This window comes from Hippichthys cyanospilos, chromosome 11 (genome assembly GCF_059441005.1).
Source record: "Hippichthys cyanospilos isolate Australia breed blue-spotted pipefish chromosome 11, RoL_Hcya_1.0, whole genome shotgun sequence".
In the NCBI taxonomy this organism is placed as follows: domain Eukaryota; kingdom Metazoa; phylum Chordata; class Actinopteri; order Syngnathiformes; family Syngnathidae; genus Hippichthys; species Hippichthys cyanospilos.
In genome coordinates, this window is record NC_142379.1 from 20388703 (window position 1) to 20409643 (window position 20941).

The window sequence follows — 20941 nt, forward strand, 5'->3', positions numbered from 1 at the left end:
TTAACATTTATCGTAGGAATGTCCATGAACATGCCAGTGTCTTATTCCCTACACTAATTGTACAATGCTGCTATGCTGATGTGCTTTGAGATGTCTGTTTTACATATGTTTTAAACACTGCTCTGGTCTAACTCACTTTGCCTAAGGCTCATTTCCACCTGGGGACAATAAAGTTAATCTTATCTGATCTAAAATAACGTTGGCACAGCACTCCAATTTAATGTTTTTTTTTTTTTTTCAATTCCAGCCTAAAAAACTTTTTGCGCAGGCAAACGGGTCATATTCCACAGGGGCGCAACATCACTGAAAGCGGTTTAGAAGCTCTGCAATAGCAGAAAGGGTCAGAATATATGATACTAGTATATATTGTCTTATATTGTCGTGTATTGTGACTTTTTTTTTCATACAAGATACTGATTTATCTTTTAAACTTGAAGCCCCCCACTCCTCCCCGGGGGCTTCCAAATGGTGGCGATCCACGCACCAAGATGGCCACTGAAGGTACGCGTATCGTTTTACGTTCTCTTTTTATGTGTTTGGCTGACAAAATTGACGCATTTTCGCTCAAATTGGACGCTATTGCGGCCAATTCCGTCGTTAAGTCCGAAAGCTCAGCCGTTAAGTCAGCAATCTCAGCCGTTAGCTAGCCCGTCACGGTCGCTCTTTCATTAACGTCTGACCTCGTGACGTATCAAAGACGACCCGTCTCCTCACGCTGTGATTGGCTAATATCGGGTCCCTGTCAATGTATATATTTAGATGTTGATGTAGTTTAATATTAGTTACCCTCAAGTGCTTCAACCAGCGAGGATGGCAAACATCGACTGGGAAAAACATTTCCAAATTTCTGACGCAGAGGCATGCATGATGATGGACAATCAACACTTGGTACGGAGAATGGGTTTTTTTTCTCATTCGTTATTAGTTTATTATCCAAACATAAATAATTTTATTGCACTTTCGGAAACTTACCGAAACATGTATGAGAGCATTCAGCTAAAGAAAGTCTCCATCAAATCGACGTTTGGAGAGAAACAAAATTAGTTTAGAAATTGTTGTAACAGTTTCTGACTTTTTTAAAAGTTTTTACTTTTGTACTTTTGTGACTCTTGCATCCTCTCGCGAAGATGAATGACGATCCGGAATCGGGTTTAATGTTCATTTTCGAAAGTGCAATAAGTAATCACAGTAATGTGAACGACGTATAACGCACAAATAAACCTACACGGGTGATTTTTGTGGAAGGTATAAAAAATCAGTTATCCAAAGTCGAGTTATTTCAAAATTATAGTTACAGATTATTGCTCATAAAAAGTACGTTACTAACGTTTTTTTTTTTTTTTAACTTTGCAGTTTAGCGTTTCACCCGTTGAGCAGAATCAACTTCCCGTCCGAGTGACGTAAGTACCGCACAAAAAAAAAAACGTAGTCAATCTCATTTTTTGATTGTTTGTTTGTTTTTTTTTTTTTTTAAATGTTGCCTAATTTGTGTTTTTTGACGTGCGTAGAGATGGACAACTTTCGTACCAGTTTCCGCCAAGCAAAAACTCCTCCCGGTAAGAATCATTTGCAAAAATGTATTTCCTTGAACGTGCAGTCCAGGCACACTTTAGATTTTTTTTTTTTTTTCTGTTGTCTCAATAGGAACAAGCGGATTGTCGAGAACTCCAGGCCGTATATCAAAAAGCCGCCGAACGCCTTCATGGTTTTCATGAAGGAGCAGCGGCCTTTCGTGAGAGCCCAAATTTCGCCTGGAGGCCAATGTCCCAAAGACAGCGCCTCCGTGAACAAGATCCTGGGGCAGATTGTGAGTGTTTGTGATCTGCACATCCTCTTGGTGTGCAGTTTGCATGTGTGTGCGCTTACACTTTACACTTGATGTCCACAGTGGAAGTCACTGCCAGCGGATGAGAAGGCGAGATATTTCGAGCACTCCCAGCGTCTCAACCGCCTGCACGCCAACATGTACCCGGACTGGTCCTGTAGCGAGAACTACGTGAGTCAATTAGTTACAATAACAGTGAAAGAAGTCAATAATTGCGGAAAGGAATATTTTTATTGTTCACCATTCATTCCCGATATGGGAGCTTTGACATTTCACACGAAAAGCGTTGCATTTCAGATTCACAGATGTTTTATATTTCCACCAATAAATGTTCCTGTTTTGTAATAGTTTTAATATATAGGTACACCCTCGATTTTCATTCCGTTGCAGAATCACAGGTTCTAGCACATTCATCTCACGTTGGGAAAACTTTGTTTTCACAATCACGTTAGCTTTAAAAATTCCATTTTTTGAAGTCACCCCGGGCATCTTTATCGTTTGTTTAGATGCACGCAAGATTTTCTCTCCCGTGGTAATCTTGACAGGATTTATGACGTACATCACACATTATCGCCCGTCTACCCCCAGGTGGCGGTAATCATGGTCAATTTATTGGGTACACCCCAGATTCTATGTTATTCAAAATCACCCATCATCTTTTCCACGCAAGTTCTCCAGAATGCATTTTCTAGTTTTTCATCATGTTGTCTTGCGCACTAACGATCATTTTGTTGTGTCTTGTGCAGGGCAGAAAGAGAAAGAGAGAGTGGGGCAGTGCGGCCAAGCGTCCAAACGCTCCAACCGGTGAGTACATCTCACATTTTTTAGCGGTAAAAAGTCGTTGTTGTTGTTTTTTTTTTTAATCTGTAAATTCATTTGATATGTTTTCATCCTCCTGTACAATTAATACTGTTCAAACAGTTTGACCTCGCTGCCGCCAAAACAAAATCACGCGTTCAAGGGGTTAATTAACCAATCGCGTCAGTGCCAATGACGTAACATCCAATCGACAGCAGAGGGCAGTCTCGAGCAAACTCGCTACCACCTTTTGGCTTTGACGTCACCTTTCGCGCGTTGAAATGAACTCATTCACTGCCTGCCTTGTTGAAACGAAATGTTGTTCTTTTGCCAAACACTTGAAACCTTTGAAAATGTTGAATGTCTCAAAGCTTAAAAAATGTCAAATATGTCTTTAAGATAGAATGAAATATTATACTGCGAAAATAATCTCCTCCAAAAATGACACATCCTTTTAAAAACGTACCTATCCCGAGCTTGCGTTTTCATTCAAATTTCATGAAACTAACGACACTTTTTCCATCCCTCTAATTGTCTCATTTCAAAAAAATGTTTTTGTAATACACTCATGAATTGAAAGGATAACAGCTGTTTGTGTTTGCAGTGTTGGCACCTGAGGTCCCCGCGCAGACCGACCCTCCGTGCATGTGCACTTTGGATGCAGTACCCCAAGCAGACCTGGTCTCCACCCAATTAAAGGAAGTCATGGACTCCGCCGAGGCATTCTTGTCCTCCGTGCCGCAAGCTGGACCCGAGGAGGACCTGATCTCCAGCTTCTTAAAGGAGCTGGAATGGGACGAGGCGTCCAGCCCGTCTTCGTCCTCGTCCACCGGCGGTCCGCTTGAGGAGGGGGAAGACCTGATCTCCAGCTTCTTAAAGGAGCTGGAATGGGACGAGGCGTCCAGCCCGTCTTCGTCCTCGTCCACCGGCGGTCCGCTTGAGGAGGGGGAAGACCTGACCTCCGCCTTATTTAAGGCACTGGAAGCCACGGAAGCGGCCGAGGCGTTCAAATCCCCCCCGTCGGTCTTTTGCAGCCTACGGGATGAGGACCAGAGCTCCATCCTTATTAAGGAGTTGGAAACCCTGGAGACATCCACTGTCTCCTTTTCGTCCTTCTGGTCCACCTAAGACGTGGAGTAGACCTGGACACGTCATGTAAATATTCTAAGAAAGTGATCTAGGTCATGTGAATACACTCGAAACTTCTTTTTTTACGTATTTTATGAATTTTATTCTGTGTGTTTTTTTTATTCATTAAAAGTGTGCTAACGAAAATGGGACCGCTTTTTTTGTTTATTCTAAAAAAAATAAAAAATAACATTTGTTATTCTGGAAATTGTTATTGAGGTTTTTCAAACACGCAAGGCACATTGTGACTTCGAAGACTTGTGGTCAAATACACGTAAGACAACTTCCATCGATTCGGTTACAAAAAACAAAACAAAAAAACAATTGAAATCCGATAAGACTTGCGGCCGTGGGAGATCAGTGTCTGGCTGCCTTACAAATTTGGTCGTAAACCTCCGGGAAAGCGTCCTTGCAACTCAGCTCCTGTCTCAACTTGTGATATAGACGCCCGTCAAACATCTCCCAAAATTCAGCGCGATCCATGGAGACGTCTGCGTAAAGCATCTGGAACCTGCAAAATTAAAGCAGATCAAGATTTACATTTTTTTACACAAATGTTCTTCTAAACCTTTGAATGTACTGTATCATTCTTTTTTTTTCTCACACTTTCTTGACATGCTAAAATGCTCTATATGGTTAAAAACAAAATCGCATCGTTCTATCTTGAACATATTCCAATTATTCACCACGTTTGCTTTCCTTCATTTCCATTGTAAAAATGTCATTTTCCCCGAATTTCACATGTTTCAGCCAAAAACGCAGCCAAAACTTAAGGCTTGGGAATGATTTTCAACATGCCGAAAGCTCACACTTTTCAAATAAATCTGAATTGTTCACAGTTTAAATACCTACAGGAGTTTAAAAAAAAATGACATGTGTTTTTCTCAAGTAATTTCTGTACTGACCAATTTAAACTTTTATCATTTGAACCCCCTCAAAACAGGTGCTGCAGATGTGCAAGAATCAAATAATAATCATTTAGTTTTCCACATTGATACTTTATGAGACATTCTTTAGTCAGAAGTTAAACAAAAAAGGAATGCATCTTGATATGAGCCATAAGAAGGTTAAAAATGTACATTATAAATTTCAAAATTTCAACTTAAGCCCCAAATGACCAAACACAAAACATTTTCGCGATTGAAATACCAACAACAAAAATCGAAAATAATTTTCCTTTCTCTAATTTCTATATTTTTCGATCGATTAAAACAAATTTAAACTGTTTAGCTTGTCACTGCCAAGTAAAGAAATCATTCAACAAAAAAATCACTGTTAATATCCAAATAAAGAATTCAAAATGAGAAATTCTCCTCCTTCTAATGTCAATATTTTTAGATCAATTCAAACCATGGCCGTTTTAAACTGTTTAGCTAAGTCCTACGACTCCACTTATTAAATTCTAAAATAAAACAAGGTGATATTATTTAGTGAGGAGAAAAAAGCGTCACAAAGCACTTTGCTCCTCTAGATGGTGCTGTTGGTTTAACGATAAATGCTAGTTCAGTGGAAAGGATGACATTTCCACCGCATCGTTCAATCCGAAGTGCCATCTAGAACACGAAAAAAAAATCTGAAGTACTTCATAAAGCTTCACTTGTCCGTCTGTTATTTTGGTTTTATCCTGTAATGAATCGAATTAAAGGTCATATACGCAATTCAATATCATTCTGCAATTTTTTCCACAAACTGTAGTTGTGTCAAGGTGTAACCCTCACACATATGCTATTGTGCTCGGCCATTTTCTTTATTATTATTGTTATCGTTATTATTATTATTATTATTATTATTATTATTATTATTGTGTGAAGGTGAAACCTTCACACTTATGTTTTTCGTCACCTTTATTATTTTTTTATTCATTATTCTTTTTATACTTTTTCAAGTTTCAACTATTCATCGTTTTCCTACAATTCAAGTTTTTTTTTGTATGATTCACATTTTCATTATTTGGCCTATTCAAACTGTTCTTACTTCATTTCGTCTTACTTTTCATTCCACAGTTCAACTTTTTTCAGTTTTTTTTTTAACTTTGTGTTGTTCATAGGTCTTCACACAGATTCACGTCCAAACATACTTCACACTTTATTTCAAGCTTTCACAGTGTCGACGAACATCGTGGCGCCGTGGCCCAGAGGTAGAGTTTCCCAAACCTTCAACGGTTTCACCTTCACATCTTCGGTAGACTCTGTGCATGCCTCATCGACCATCTATCTACATACGATGAGTGACGTTAAAAAAGAAAACAAGAGTCGCTCATAATCACCCGTGTTACCATGCAAACAGGACGAGGCCGTTGCTCTTCAAATAAAGTGCGCACTCACTGTTGTACAACTTTTGCTGTGTCACTTCAAATCTAAGATGCAAACGTTGCAGCCTTCAGCTGCTCCCTCCTTGGTAACCCGTTTTCCAATGTCTCTGTGTCCTCCCGCATTGCAGTGTCCGCATCAGACATCAAGTGGGGTGACGGACGGAAAGCTACACGTTTCTGGTTGCTGCTCTCATCGCTTCTCCAGTTTTTTGAATCTGGCCTCTGGAGAGAGAAGGAAAGACTTGATGCCGGTAGAGCTAACTAAACACCCTGCTGACTTGCGGTGCAATACCGCCACCTGATGGACAAATGGTGGCCTCATACAATCTGACATAAGAATCTTTCAAGAATCATGTTGACGGTCTTAGCAATTTTACATACCAGAATTTTAAGAGTCTGTCATTTAACTGTAACAATTACTTGACTATTGTTGACAGAAAATAATACATTTCAATGAAAATTACGTTTTAAAACTTGATGCCGGAAGAGCTCACGGAAACACGGTTGCTTTTTGGTGCAATACTGCCACCTGCTGGAGAACTGTCAGTACATTTCAATGAGTATCAATAGTACAAAGGTTTTTGCTCTCCTCAATCGGACTTGTTACTTATCTCCACTGTTTTCATCGTAAAAAGTCCGCTTCTTACTAAAACAATAAAACACGTTGCCTTGTGTTTATGGGGTTCTCACCTAATTTTTTGGAATAGCCATCCAGTTTGTAAGCAGCTTGTTCCAACGTAGAGACTTGCTCCTCAATCTGATTGATCTGGTCCAGGTAAGGCTGAAGGCTAGCGTCTAAGAAAACGTGCAAAAGTGAAGCATATGAAGGTGCTGTTTATTCCTCAATTCAGGGCGACGCAGGTAGTAGATAGGACTCACACTTATTGTTGAGATCCTGCAAGTTTCGACCGATGTTGATGCTGATGTCTTTCATCTCCATGTATTTCAGACTAGTTAGTTTGTTCATGTTCTCTAACAGACGATAATCTTCGCAAGTGGCTGAAATAAGCACCACGAGGAGAGAGGTCACGAAAAAATAAAGGCAGCCATGGTTGAACAAAAAATGTAACGAGTAAATGAATACATTTTAGCAATACCCGTGAGTTCTCCTTGAAGAAAAACGACCATCTTTTCAAACATGTCGGTACACAACGCGTTGATGTCAGGCTCCGTGGGCTCCACGGCTTCTTCTGCTGTATCCACACCACCATCACCTCGAGTAAGCAAAAGGAATTTGGAGAAAACAAACAAACAAAAAAGCTCCCAACAAGAATCTGTATCGAAGCCGTGAGTGTTTCAGAGAACCACAACAGTCACTAAAATGAATAATTGACAAAGGCTGTCACTTTCCTGCACGGAACCACTTATTTTACACACCGGGACAAGAGACTCATTCTGACCACTTCCTTACTGTCCAACTATTTAAACCAAAACTACAAGCAAAGCATCCTTCAACTTTCTCTGGGAATAAAGTTTGCACCTGAACTAGCAAAGTTGCCAATCATGATCATCAATTGGGTAATTGGAAATTGAAATAACACGGGTAGAACATTATGCAAAAATATCTGGAGTTTATTCATTTACCAGTGCACGTCACGGGGGAAAACAAATGCTTCGATTGTTATTAGCTATTAGCATTAGCACGCTACGGAAACCGGAACAGTTATTCGCTTACTGTTCGTGTTGGGTCTTTTAACAACGGCCACTGGTGTTTCCTTCATATCCTCTGCAGCTTCCCCGTGGCTCGTAAAATCTGCAACGGCGTTCGGAGGAGCGGATATGGCCCCTGGCGACTTAGAAACGCTGTCCATTGCGGCAGCGTCATCTCCCATGGCAGCCATTTTGTGTCTAGTGTTTTGACTGCCCCCAACATCTGTCTGTCATGTGAGCCGGGGGGACATGTGATTTCCGCCCGCCAACCAGAGCCACTTCCGCTACCGAAATGCACCGCCAAACCCAATTAGTTTCGGGCCGTAGGATAACGTAAACCCGCTGGCGGCCATCTTACGTTGCCATTCGCTAGTTCTCGCTCTCTCTCTCTCTCTCTCTCTCTCTCTCTCTCTCTCTCTCTTGAATTGCTTTGCATTTTAACGTTGATATTGATACAATTGATTTACATTTCAATGGGAAAATACAATAGTATGTGTCACATAGAAGTCAGTTTCTTAATGTGAAATTCAAGTCTTGCTATTTACAAAAAGTAACTTCACTTGGGATGGGAAAAACAAAACAAAACTACACAAGTCGGTGAGGAATAAAATGACATAGAGACCACAACGTCATTTTTATGGAACAAAAACTAAACTCTTGATATCAACCTGACGGTGGGTTTCACGTTTGATGATGGATGCTATGCCAACATTTTAGATTCAACATTTAACATTTATCGTAGGAATGTCCATGAACATGCCAGTGTCTTATTCCCTACACTAATTGTACAATGCTGCTATGCTGATGTGCTTTGAGATGTCTGTTTTACATATGTTTTAAACACTGCTCTGGTCTAACTCACTTTGCCTAAGGCTCATTTCCACCTGGGGACAATAAAGTTAATCTTATCTGATCTAAAATAACGTTGGCACAGCACTCCAATTTAATGTTTTTTTTTTTTTTTCAATTCCAGCCTAAAAAACTTTTTGCGCAGGCAAACGGGTCATATTCCACAGGGGCGCAACATCACTGAAAGCGGTTTAGAAGCTCTGCAATAGCAGAAAGGGTCAGAATATATGATACTAGTATATATTGTCTTATATTGTCGTGTATTGTGACTTTTTTTTTCATACAAGATACTGATTTATCTTTTAAACTTGAAGCCCCCCACTCCTCCCCGGGGGCTTCCAAATGGTGGCGATCCACGCACCAAGATGGCCACTGAAGGTACGCGTATCGTTTTACGTTCTCTTTTTATGTGTTTGGCTGACAAAATTGACGCATTTTCGCTCAAATTGGACGCTATTGCGGCCAATTCCGTCGTTAAGTCCGAAAGCTCAGCCGTTAAGTCAGCAATCTCAGCCGTTAGCTAGCCCGTCACGGTCGCTCTTTCATTAACGTCTGACCTCGTGACGTATCAAAGACGACCCGTCTCCTCACGCTGTGATTGGCTAATATCGGGTCCCTGTCAATGTATATATTTAGATGTTGATGTAGTTTAATATTAGTTACCCTCAAGTGCTTCAACCAGCGAGGATGGCAAACATCGACTGGGAAAAACATTTCCAAATTTCTGACGCAGAGGCATGCATGATGATGGACAATCAACACTTGGTACGGAGAATGGGTTTTTTTTCTCATTCGTTATTAGTTTATTATCCAAACATAAATAATTTTATTGCACTTTCGGAAACTTACCGAAACATGTATGAGAGCATTCAGCTAAAGAAAGTCTCCATCAAATCGACGTTTGGAGAGAAACAAAATTAGTTTAGAAATTGTTGTAACAGTTTCTGACTTTTTTAAAAGTTTTTACTTTTGTACTTTTGTGACTCTTGCATCCTCTCGCGAAGATGAATGACGATCCGGAATCGGGTTTAATGTTCATTTTCGAAAGTGCAATAAGTAATCACAGTAATGTGAACGACGTATAACGCACAAATAAACCTACACGGGTGATTTTTGTGGAAGGTATAAAAAATCAGTTATCCAAAGTCGAGTTATTTCAAAATTATAGTTACAGATTATTGCTCATAAAAAGTACGTTACTAACGTTTTTTTTTTTTTTTAACTTTGCAGTTTAGCGTTTCACCCGTTGAGCAGAATCAACTTCCCGTCCGAGTGACGTAAGTACCGCACAAAAAAAAAAACGTAGTCAATCTCATTTTTTGATTGTTTGTTTGTTTTTTTTTTTTTTTAAATGTTGCCTAATTTGTGTTTTTTGACGTGCGTAGAGATGGACAACTTTCGTACCAGTTTCCGCCAAGCAAAAACTCCTCCCGGTAAGAATCATTTGCAAAAATGTATTTCCTTGAACGTGCAGTCCAGGCACACTTTAGATTTTTTTTTTTTTTTCTGTTGTCTCAATAGGAACAAGCGGATTGTCGAGAACTCCAGGCCGTATATCAAAAAGCCGCCGAACGCCTTCATGGTTTTCATGAAGGAGCAGCGGCCTTTCGTGAGAGCCCAAATTTCGCCTGGAGGCCAATGTCCCAAAGACAGCGCCTCCGTGAACAAGATCCTGGGGCAGATTGTGAGTGTTTGTGATCTGCACATCCTCTTGGTGTGCAGTTTGCATGTGTGTGCGCTTACACTTTACACTTGATGTCCACAGTGGAAGTCACTGCCAGCGGATGAGAAGGCGAGATATTTCGAGCACTCCCAGCGTCTCAACCGCCTGCACGCCAACATGTACCCGGACTGGTCCTGTAGCGAGAACTACGTGAGTCAATTAGTTACAATAACAGTGAAAGAAGTCAATAATTGCGGAAAGGAATATTTTTATTGTTCACCATTCATTCCCGATATGGGAGCTTTGACATTTCACACGAAAAGCGTTGCATTTCAGATTCACAGATGTTTTATATTTCCACCAATAAATGTTCCTGTTTTGTAATAGTTTTAATATATAGGTACACCCTCGATTTTCATTCCGTTGCAGAATCACAGGTTCTAGCACATTCATCTCACGTTGGGAAAACTTTGTTTTCACAATCACGTTAGCTTTAAAAATTCCATTTTTTGAAGTCACCCCGGGCATCTTTATCGTTTGTTTAGATGCACGCAAGATTTTCTCTCCCGTGGTAATCTTGACAGGATTTATGACGTACATCACACATTATCGCCCGTCTACCCCCAGGTGGCGGTAATCATGGTCAATTTATTGGGTACACCCCAGATTCTATGTTATTCAAAATCACCCATCATCTTTTCCACGCAAGTTCTCCAGAATGCATTTTCTAGTTTTTCATCATGTTGTCTTGCGCACTAACGATCATTTTGTTGTGTCTTGTGCAGGGCAGAAAGAGAAAGAGAGAGTGGGGCAGTGCGGCCAAGCGTCCAAACGCTCCAACCGGTGAGTACATCTCACATTTTTTAGCGGTAAAAAGTCGTTGTTGTTGTTTTTTTTTTTAATCTGTAAATTCATTTGATATGTTTTCATCCTCCTGTACAATTAATACTGTTCAAACAGTTTGACCTCGCTGCCGCCAAAACAAAATCACGCGTTCAAGGGGTTAATTAACCAATCGCGTCAGTGCCAATGACGTAACATCCAATCGACAGCAGAGGGCAGTCTCGAGCAAACTCGCTACCACCTTTTGGCTTTGACGTCACCTTTCGCGCGTTGAAATGAACTCATTCACTGCCTGCCTTGTTGAAACGAAATGTTGTTCTTTTGCCAAACACTTGAAACCTTTGAAAATGTTGAATGTCTCAAAGCTTAAAAAATGTCAAATATGTCTTTAAGATAGAATGAAATATTATACTGCGAAAATAATCTCCTCCAAAAATGACACATCCTTTTAAAAACGTACCTATCCCGAGCTTGCGTTTTCATTCAAATTTCATGAAACTAACGACACTTTTTCCATCCCTCTAATTGTCTCATTTCAAAAAAATGTTTTTGTAATACACTCATGAATTGAAAGGATAACAGCTGTTTGTGTTTGCAGTGTTGGCACCTGAGGTCCCCGCGCAGACCGACCCTCCGTGCATGTGCACTTTGGATGCAGTACCCCAAGCAGACCTGGTCTCCACCCAATTAAAGGAAGTCATGGACTCCGCCGAGGCATTCTTGTCCTCCGTGCCGCAAGCTGGACCCGAGGAGGACCTGATCTCCAGCTTCTTAAAGGAGCTGGAATGGGACGAGGCGTCCAGCCCGTCTTCGTCCTCGTCCACCGGCGGTCCGCTTGAGGAGGGGGAAGACCTGATCTCCAGCTTCTTAAAGGAGCTGGAATGGGACGAGGCGTCCAGCCCGTCTTCGTCCTCGTCCACCGGCGGTCCGCTTGAGGAGGGGGAAGACCTGACCTCCGCCTTATTTAAGGCACTGGAAGCCACGGAAGCGGCCGAGGCGTTCAAATCCCCCCCGTCGGTCTTTTGCAGCCTACGGGATGAGGACCAGAGCTCCATCCTTATTAAGGAGTTGGAAACCCTGGAGACATCCACTGTCTCCTTTTCGTCCTTCTGGTCCACCTAAGACGTGGAGTAGACCTGGACACGTCATGTAAATATTCTAAGAAAGTGATCTAGGTCATGTGAATACACTCGAAACTTCTTTTTTTACGTATTTTATGAATTTTATTCTGTGTGTTTTTTTTATTCATTAAAAGTGTGCTAACGAAAATGGGACCGCTTTTTTTGTTTATTCTAAAAAAAATAAAAAATAACATTTGTTATTCTGGAAATTGTTATTGAGGTTTTTCAAACACGCAAGGCACATTGTGACTTCGAAGACTTGTGGTCAAATACACGTAAGACAACTTCCATCGATTCGGTTACAAAAAACAAAACAAAAAAACAATTGAAATCCGATAAGACTTGCGGCCGTGGGAGATCAGTGTCTGGCTGCCTTACAAATTTGGTCGTAAACCTCCGGGAAAGCGTCCTTGCAACTCAGCTCCTGTCTCAACTTGTGATATAGACGCCCGTCAAACATCTCCCAAAATTCAGCGCGATCCATGGAGACGTCTGCGTAAAGCATCTGGAACCTGCAAAATTAAAGCAGATCAAGATTTACATTTTTTTACACAAATGTTCTTCTAAACCTTTGAATGTACTGTATCATTCTTTTTTTTTCTCACACTTTCTTGACATGCTAAAATGCTCTATATGGTTAAAAACAAAATCGCATCGTTCTATCTTGAACATATTCCAATTATTCACCACGTTTGCTTTCCTTCATTTCCATTGTAAAAATGTCATTTTCCCCGAATTTCACATGTTTCAGCCAAAAACGCAGCCAAAACTTAAGGCTTGGGAATGATTTTCAACATGCCGAAAGCTCACACTTTTCAAATAAATCTGAATTGTTCACAGTTTAAATACCTACAGGAGTTTAAAAAAAAATGACATGTGTTTTTCTCAAGTAATTTCTGTACTGACCAATTTAAACTTTTATCATTTGAACCCCCTCAAAACAGGTGCTGCAGATGTGCAAGAATCAAATAATAATCATTTAGTTTTCCACATTGATACTTTATGAGACATTCTTTAGTCAGAAGTTAAACAAAAAAGGAATGCATCTTGATATGAGCCATAAGAAGGTTAAAAATGTACATTATAAATTTCAAAATTTCAACTTAAGCCCCAAATGACCAAACACAAAACATTTTCGCGATTGAAATACCAACAACAAAAATCGAAAATAATTTTCCTTTCTCTAATTTCTATATTTTTCGATCGATTAAAACAAATTTAAACTGTTTAGCTTGTCACTGCCAAGTAAAGAAATCATTCAACAAAAAAATCACTGTTAATATCCAAATAAAGAATTCAAAATGAGAAATTCTCCTCCTTCTAATGTCAATATTTTTAGATCAATTCAAACCATGGCCGTTTTAAACTGTTTAGCTAAGTCCTACGACTCCACTTATTAAATTCTAAAATAAAACAAGGTGATATTATTTAGTGAGGAGAAAAAAGCGTCACAAAGCACTTTGCTCCTCTAGATGGTGCTGTTGGTTTAACGATAAATGCTAGTTCAGTGGAAAGGATGACATTTCCACCGCATCGTTCAATCCGAAGTGCCATCTAGAACACGAAAAAAAAATCTGAAGTACTTCATAAAGCTTCACTTGTCCGTCTGTTATTTTGGTTTTATCCTGTAATGAATCGAATTAAAGGTCATATACGCAATTCAATATCATTCTGCAATTTTTTCCACAAACTGTAGTTGTGTCAAGGTGTAACCCTCACACATATGCTATTGTGCTCGGCCATTTTCTTTATTATTATTGTTATCGTTATTATTATTATTATTATTATTATTATTATTATTATTGTGTGAAGGTGAAACCTTCACACTTATGTTTTTCGTCACCTTTATTATTTTTTTATTCATTATTCTTTTTATACTTTTTCAAGTTTCAACTATTCATCGTTTTCCTACAATTCAAGTTTTTTTTTGTATGATTCACATTTTCATTATTTGGCCTATTCAAACTGTTCTTACTTCATTTCGTCTTACTTTTCATTCCACAGTTCAACTTTTTTCAGTTTTTTTTTTAACTTTGTGTTGTTCATAGGTCTTCACACAGATTCACGTCCAAACATACTTCACACTTTATTTCAAGCTTTCACAGTGTCGACGAACATCGTGGCGCCGTGGCCCAGAGGTAGAGTTTCCCAAACCTTCAACGGTTTCACCTTCACATCTTCGGTAGACTCTGTGCATGCCTCATCGACCATCTATCTACATACGATGAGTGACGTTAAAAAAGAAAACAAGAGTCGCTCATAATCACCCGTGTTACCATGCAAACAGGACGAGGCCGTTGCTCTTCAAATAAAGTGCGCACTCACTGTTGTACAACTTTTGCTGTGTCACTTCAAATCTAAGATGCAAACGTTGCAGCCTTCAGCTGCTCCCTCCTTGGTAACCCGTTTTCCAATGTCTCTGTGTCCTCCCGCATTGCAGTGTCCGCATCAGACATCAAGTGGGGTGACGGACGGAAAGCTACACGTTTCTGGTTGCTGCTCTCATCGCTTCTCCAGTTTTTTGAATCTGGCCTCTGGAGAGAGAAGGAAAGACTTGATGCCGGTAGAGCTAACTAAACACCCTGCTGACTTGCGGTGCAATACCGCCACCTGATGGACAAATGGTGGCCTCATACAATCTGACATAAGAATCTTTCAAGAATCATGTTGACGGTCTTAGCAATTTTACATACCAGAATTTTAAGAGTCTGTCATTTAACTGTAACAATTACTTGACTATTGTTGACAGAAAATAATACATTTCAATGAAAATTACGTTTTAAAACTTGATGCCGGAAGAGCTCACGGAAACACGGTTGCTTTTTGGTGCAATACTGCCACCTGCTGGAGAACTGTCAGTACATTTCAATGAGTATCAATAGTACAAAGGTTTTTGCTCTCCTCAATCGGACTTGTTACTTATCTCCACTGTTTTCATCGTAAAAAGTCCGCTTCTTACTAAAACAATAAAACACGTTGCCTTGTGTTTATGGGGTTCTCACCTAATTTTTTGGAATAGCCATCCAGTTTGTACGCAGCTTGTTCCAACGTAGAGACTTGCTCCTCAATCTGATTGATCTGGTCCAGGTAAGGCTGAAGGCTAGCGTCTAAGAAAACGTGCAAAAGTGAAGCATATGAAGGTGCTGTTTATTCCTCAATTCAGGGCGACGCAAGTAGTAGATAGGACTCACACTTATTGTTGAGATCCTGCAAGTTTCGACCGATGTTGATGCTGATGTCTTTCATCTCCATGTATTTCAGACTAGTTAGTTTGTTCATGTTCTCTAACAGACGATAATCTTCGCAAGTGGCTGAAATAAGCACCACGAGGAGAGAGGTCACGAAAAAATAAAGGCAGCCATGGTTGAACAAAAAATGTAACGAGTAAATGAATACATTTTAGCAATACCCGTGAGTTCTCCTTGAAGAAAAACGACCATCTTTTCAAACATGTCGGTACACAACGCGTTGATGTCAGGCTCCGTGGGCTCCACGGCTTCTTCTGCTGTATCCACACCACCATCACCTCGAGTAAGCAAAAGGAATTTGGAGAAAACAAACAAACAAAAAAGCTCCCAACAAGAATCTGTATCGAAGCCGTGAGTGTTTCAGAGAACCACAACAGTCACTAAAATGAATAATTGACAAAGGCTGTCACTTTCCTGCACGGAACCACTTATTTTACACACCGGGACAAGAGACTCATTCTGACCACTTCCTTACTGTCCAACTATTTAAACCAAAACTACAAGCAAAGCATCCTTCAACTTTCTCTGGGAATAAAGTTTGCACCTGAACTAGCAAAGTTGCCAATCATGATCATCAATTGGGTAATTGGAAATTGAAATAACACGGGTAGAACATTATGCAAAAATATCTGGAGTTTATTCATTTACCAGTGCACGTCACGGGGGAAAACAAATGCTTCGATTGTTATTAGCTATTAGCATTAGCACGCTACGGAAACCGGAACAGTTATTCGCTTACTGTTCGTGTTGGGTCTTTTAACAACGGCCACTGGTGTTTCCTTCATATCCTCTGCAGCTTCCCCGTGGCTCGTAAAATCTGCAACGGCGTTCGGAGGAGCGGATATGGCCCCTGGCGACTTAGAAACGCTGTCCATTGCGGCAGCGTCATCTCCCATGGCAGCCATTTTGTGTCTAGTGTTTTGACTGCCCCCAACATCTGTCTGTCATGTGAGCCGGGGGGACATGTGATTTCCGCCCGCCAACCAGAGCCACTTCCGCTACCGAAATGCACCGCCAAACCCAATTAGTTTCGGGCCGTAGGATAACGTAAACCCGCTGGCGGCCATCTTACGTTGCCATTCGCTAGTTCTCGCTCTCTCTCTCTCTCTCTCTCTCTCTCTCTCTCTCTCTCTCTCTTGAATTGCTTTGCATTTTAACGTTGATATTGATACAATTGATTTACATTTCAATGGGAAAATACAATAGTATGTGTCACATAGAAGTCAGTTTCTTAATGTGAAATTCAAGTCTTGCTATTTACAAAAAGTAACTTCACTTGGGATGGGAAAAACAAAACAAAACTACACAAGTCGGTGAGGAATAAAATGACATAGAGACCACAACGTCATTTTTATGGAACAAAAACTAAACTCTTGATATCAACCTGACGGTGGGTTTCACGTTTGATGATGGATGCTATGCCAACATTTTAGATTCAACATTTAACATTTATCGTAGGAATGTCCATGAACATGCCAGTGTCTTATTCCCTACACTAATTGTACAATGCTGCTATGCTGATGTGCTTTGAGATGTCTGTTTTACATATGTTTTAAACACTGCTCTGGTCTAACTCACTTTGCCTAAGGCTCATTTCCACCTGGGGACAATAAAGTTAATCTTATCTGATCTAAAATAACGTTGGCACAGCACTCCAATTTAATGTTTTTTTTTTTTTTTCAATTCCAGCCTAAAAAACTTTTTGCGCAGGCAAACGGGTCATATTCCACAGGGGCGCAACATCACTGAAAGCGGTTTAGAAGCTCTGCAATAGCAGAAAGGGTCAGAATATATGATACTAGTATATATTGTCTTATATTGTCGTGTATTGTGACTTTTTTTTTCATACAAGATACTGATTTATCTTTTAAACTTGAAGCCCCCCACTCCTCCCCGGGGGCTTCCAAATGGTGGCGATCCACGCACCAAGATGGCCACTGAAGGTACGCGTATCGTTTTACGTTCTCTTTTTATGTGTTTGGCTGACAAAATTGACGCATTTTCGCTCAAATTGGACGCTATTGCGGCCAATTCCGTCGTTAAGTCCGAAAGCTCAGCCGTTAAGTCAGCAATCTCAGCCGTTAGCTAGCCCGTCACGGTCGCTCTTTCATTAACGTCTGACCTCGTGACGTATCAAAGACGACCCGTCTCCTCACGCTGTGATTGGCTAATATCGGGTCCCTGTCAATGTATATATTTAGATGTTGATGTAGTTTAATATTAGTTACCCTCAAGTGCTTCAACCAGCGAGGATGGCAAACATCGACTGGGAAAAACATTTCCAAATTTCTGACGCAGAGGCATGCATGATGATGGACAATCAACACTTGGTACGGAGAATGGGTTTTTTTTCTCATTCGTTATTAGTTTATTATCCAAACATAAATAATTTTATTGCACTTTCGGAAACTTACCGAAACATGTATGAGAGCATTCAGCTAAAGAAAGTCTCCATCAAATCGACGTTTGGAGAGAAACAAAATTAGTTTAGAAATTGTTGTAACAGTTTCTGACTTTTTTAAAAGTTTTTACTTTTGTACTTTTGTGACTCTTGCATCCTCTCGCGAAGATGAATGACGATCCGGAATCGGGTTTAATGTTCATTTTCGAAAGTGCAATAAGTAATCACAGTAATGTGAACGACGTATAACGCACAAATAAACCGACACGGGTGATTTTTGTGGAAGGTATAAAAAATCAGTTATCCAAAGTCGAGTTATTTCAAAATTATAGTTACAGATTATTGCTCATAAAAAGTACGTTACTAACGTTTTTTTTTTTTTTTAACTTTGCAGTTTAGCGTTTCACCCGTTGAGCAGAATCAACTTCCCGTCCGAGTGACGTAAGTACCGCACAAAAAAAAAAACGTAGTCAATCTCATTTTTTGATTGTTTGTTTGTTTTTTTTTTTTTTAAATGTTGCCTAATTTGTGTTTTTTGACGTGCGTAGAGATGGACAACTTTCGTACCAGTTTCCGCCAAGCAAAAACTCCTCCCGGTAAGAATCATTTGCAAAAATGTATTTCCTTGAACGTGCAGTCCAGGCACACTTTAGATTTTTTTTTTTTTTTTCTGTTGTCTCAATAGGAACAAGCGGATTGTCGAGAACTCCAGGCCGTATATCAAAAAGCCGCCGAACGCCTTCATGGTTTTCATGAAGGAGCAGCGGCCTTTCGTGAGAGCCCAAATTTCGCCTGGAGGCCAATGTCCCAAAGACAGCGCCTCCGTGAACAAGATCCTGGGGCAGATTGTGAGTGTTTGTGATCTGCACATCCTCTTGGTGTGCAGTTTGCATGTGTGTGCGCTTACACTTTACACTTGATGTCCACAGTGGAAGTCACTGCCAGCGGATGAGAAGGCGAGATATTTCGAGCACTCCCAGCGTCTCAACCGCCTGCACGCCAACATGTACCCGGACTGGTCCTGTAGCGAGAACTACGTGAGTCAATTAGTTACAATAACAGTGAAAGAAGTCAATAATTGCGGAAAGGAATATTTTTATTGTTCACCATTCATTCCCGATATGGGAGCTTTGACATTTCACACGAAAAGCGTTGCATTTCAGATTCACAGATGTTTTATATTTCCACCAATAAATGTTCCTGTTTTGTAATAGTTTTAATATATAGGTACACCCTCGATTTTCATTCCGTTGCAGAATCACAGGTTCTAGCACATTCATCTCACGTTGGGAAAACTTTGTTTTCACAATCACGTTAGCTTTAAAAATTCCATTTTTTGAAGTCACCCCGGGCATCTTTATCGTTTGTTTAGATGCACGCAAGATTTTCTCTCCCGTGGTAATCTTGACAGGATTTATGACGTACATCACACATTATCGCCCGTCTACCCCCAGGTGGCGGTAATCATGGTCAATTTATTGGGTACACCCCAGATTCTATGTTATTCAAAATCACCCATCATCTTTTCCACGCAAGTTCTCCAGAATGCATTTTCTAGTTTTTCATCATGTTGTCTTGCGCACTAACGATCATTTTGTTGTGTCTTGTGCAGGGCAGAAAGAGAAAGAGAGAGTGGGGCAGTGCGGCCAAGCGTCCAAACGCTCCAACCGGTGAGTACATCTCACATTTTTTAGCGGTAAAAAGTCGTTGTTGTTGTTTTTTTTTTTAATCTGTAAATTCATTTGATATGTTTTCATCCTCCTGTACAATTAATACTGTTCAAACAGTTTGACCTCGCTGCCGCCAAAACAAAATCACGCGTTCAAGGGGTTAATTAACCAATCGCGTCAGTGCCAATGACGTAACATCCAATCGACAGCAGAGGGCAGTCTCGAGCAAACTCGCTACCACCTTTTGGCTTTGACGTCACCTTTCGCGCGTTGAAATGAACTCATTCACTGCCTGCCTTGTTGAAACGAAATGTTGTTCTTTTGCCAAACACTTGAAACCTTTGAAAATGTTGAATGTCTCAAAGCTTAAAAAATGTCAAATATGTCTTTAAGATAGAATGAAATATTATACTGCGAAAATAATCTCCTCCAAAAATGACACATCCTTTTAAAAACGTACCTATCCCGAGCTTGCGTTTTCATTCAAATTTCATGAAACTAACGACACTTTTTCCATCCCTCTAATTGTCTCATTTCAAAAAAATGTTTTTGTAATACACTCATGAATTGAAAGGATAACAGCTGTTTGTGTTTGCAGTGTTGGCACCTGAGGTCCCCGCACAGACCGACCCTCCGTGCATGTGCACTTTGGATGCAGTACCCCAAGCAGACCTGGTCTCCACCCAATTAAAGGAAGTCATGGACTCCGCCGAGGCATTCTTGTCCTCCGTGCCGCAAGCTGGACCCGAGGAGGACCTGATCTCCAGCTTCTTAAAGGAGCTGGAATGGGACGAGGCGTCCAGCCCGTCTTCGTCCTCGTCCACCGGCGGTCCGCTTGAGGAGGGGGAAGACCTGATCTCCAGCTTCTTAAAGGAGCTGGAATGGGACGAGGCGTCCAGCCCGTCTTCGTCCTCGTCCACCGGCGGTCCGCTTGAGGAGGGGGAAGACCTGACCTCCGCCTTATTTAAGGCACTGGAAGCCACGGAAGCGGCCGAGGCGTTCAAATCCCCCCCGTCGGTCTTTTGCAGCCTACGGGATGAGGACCAGAGCTCCATCCTTATTAAGGAGTTGGAAACCCTGGAGACATCCACTGTCTCCTTTTCGTCCTTCTGGTCCACCTAAGACGTGGAGTAGACCTGGACACGTCATGTAAATATTCTAAGAAAGTGATCTAGGTCATGTGAATACACTCGAAACTTCTTTTTTTACGTATTTTATGAATTTTATTCTGTGTGTTTTTTTTATTCATTAAAAGTGTGCTAACGAAAATGGGACCGCTTTTTTTGTTTATTCTAAAAAAAATAAAAAATAACATTTGTTATTCTGGAAATTGTTATTGAGGTTTTTCAAACACGCAAGGCACATTGTGACTTCGAAGACTTGTGGTCAAATACACGTAAGACAACTTCCATCGATTCGGTTACAAAAAACAAA

The 20941-nt window shown here is 40.6% G+C and overlaps 5 protein-coding genes across 12 annotated transcripts; 3 read left to right on the top strand and 2 right to left on the bottom strand.

Annotated features, from left to right (window-relative positions):
* Positions 1-44: 44 nt before the first annotated feature.
* Positions 45-4035, top strand: LOC148416308 (transcription factor 7-like 1-B). 3 transcript variants are annotated; one of them, XM_088427867.1, is made up of 8 exons: positions 45-340; positions 438-501; positions 1354-1400; positions 1509-1556; positions 1645-1807; positions 1889-1996; positions 2572-2629; positions 3228-4034. In XM_088427867.1, the coding sequence occupies exons 2-8, from the start codon at positions 466-468 to the stop codon at positions 3749-3751; spliced, it is 984 nt and encodes a 327-aa protein (XP_088283993.1). In that variant the 5' UTR covers positions 45-340; positions 438-465; the 3' UTR covers positions 3752-4034. The 3 variants fall into 3 exon arrangements, with proteins under 3 accessions (XP_088283993.1, XP_088283992.1, XP_088283991.1); XM_088427866.1 differs by lacking the exons at positions 45-340; positions 438-501 and adding an exon at positions 608-888 and having other exon boundaries at positions 1895-1996; positions 3228-4035; XM_088427865.1 differs by lacking the exons at positions 45-340; positions 438-501 and adding an exon at positions 608-888 and having other exon boundaries at positions 3228-4029.
* LOC148416309 (biogenesis of lysosome-related organelles complex-1 subunit 2-like) lies at positions 1640-8053 on the bottom strand. Of its 4 annotated transcripts, none has more exons than XR_015867240.1 (6): positions 7738-8053; positions 7160-7276; positions 6942-7061; positions 6753-6857; positions 6076-6284; positions 1640-4262 (listed from the first exon to the last, which is right to left on the bottom strand). XR_015867240.1 is itself a non-coding variant. In XM_088427880.1 (5 exons), exons 1-5 carry the CDS (start codon positions 7901-7903, stop codon positions 6253-6255), a joined length of 540 nt encoding a protein of 179 aa, XP_088284006.1. In that variant the 5' UTR covers positions 7904-8053; the 3' UTR covers positions 5824-6252. The 4 variants fall into 4 exon arrangements, 1 of the variants encoding a protein (XP_088284006.1); XR_015867238.1 differs by having other exon boundaries at positions 2072-4262; positions 5829-6284; XR_015867239.1 differs by lacking the exon at positions 1640-4262 and adding an exon at positions 5824-5965.
* Positions 8054-8482: 429 nt separating this feature from the next.
* LOC148416310 (transcription factor 7-like 1-B) lies at positions 8483-12473 on the top strand. Of its 3 annotated transcripts, XM_088427871.1 has the most exons (8): positions 8483-8778; positions 8876-8939; positions 9792-9838; positions 9947-9994; positions 10083-10245; positions 10327-10434; positions 11010-11067; positions 11666-12472. In XM_088427871.1, the coding sequence occupies exons 2-8, from the start codon at positions 8904-8906 to the stop codon at positions 12187-12189; spliced, it is 984 nt and encodes a 327-aa protein (XP_088283997.1). In that variant the 5' UTR covers positions 8483-8778; positions 8876-8903; the 3' UTR covers positions 12190-12472. The 3 variants fall into 3 exon arrangements, with proteins under 3 accessions (XP_088283997.1, XP_088283995.1, XP_088283994.1); XM_088427869.1 differs by lacking the exons at positions 8483-8778; positions 8876-8939 and adding an exon at positions 9046-9326 and having other exon boundaries at positions 10333-10434; positions 11666-12473; XM_088427868.1 differs by lacking the exons at positions 8483-8778; positions 8876-8939 and adding an exon at positions 9046-9326 and having other exon boundaries at positions 11666-12467.
* A 1788-nt stretch (positions 12474-14261) lies between these two features.
* Positions 14262-16481, bottom strand: LOC148416311 (biogenesis of lysosome-related organelles complex-1 subunit 2-like). The gene is made up of 5 exons (XM_088427883.1): positions 16176-16481; positions 15598-15714; positions 15380-15499; positions 15191-15295; positions 14262-14722 (listed from the first exon to the last, which is right to left on the bottom strand). The coding sequence occupies exons 1-5, from the start codon at positions 16339-16341 to the stop codon at positions 14691-14693; spliced, it is 540 nt and encodes a 179-aa protein (XP_088284009.1). The 5' UTR covers positions 16342-16481; the 3' UTR covers positions 14262-14690.
* A 1004-nt stretch (positions 16482-17485) lies between these two features.
* Positions 17486-20629, top strand: LOC148416312 (uncharacterized). Its single transcript, XM_088427854.1, has 7 exons — positions 17486-17766; positions 18232-18278; positions 18386-18433; positions 18523-18685; positions 18767-18874; positions 19450-19507; positions 20106-20629. Exons 1-7 carry the CDS (start codon positions 17689-17691, stop codon positions 20627-20629), a joined length of 1026 nt encoding a protein of 341 aa, XP_088283980.1. The 5' UTR covers positions 17486-17688.
* Positions 20630-20941: the final 312 nt, after the last annotated feature.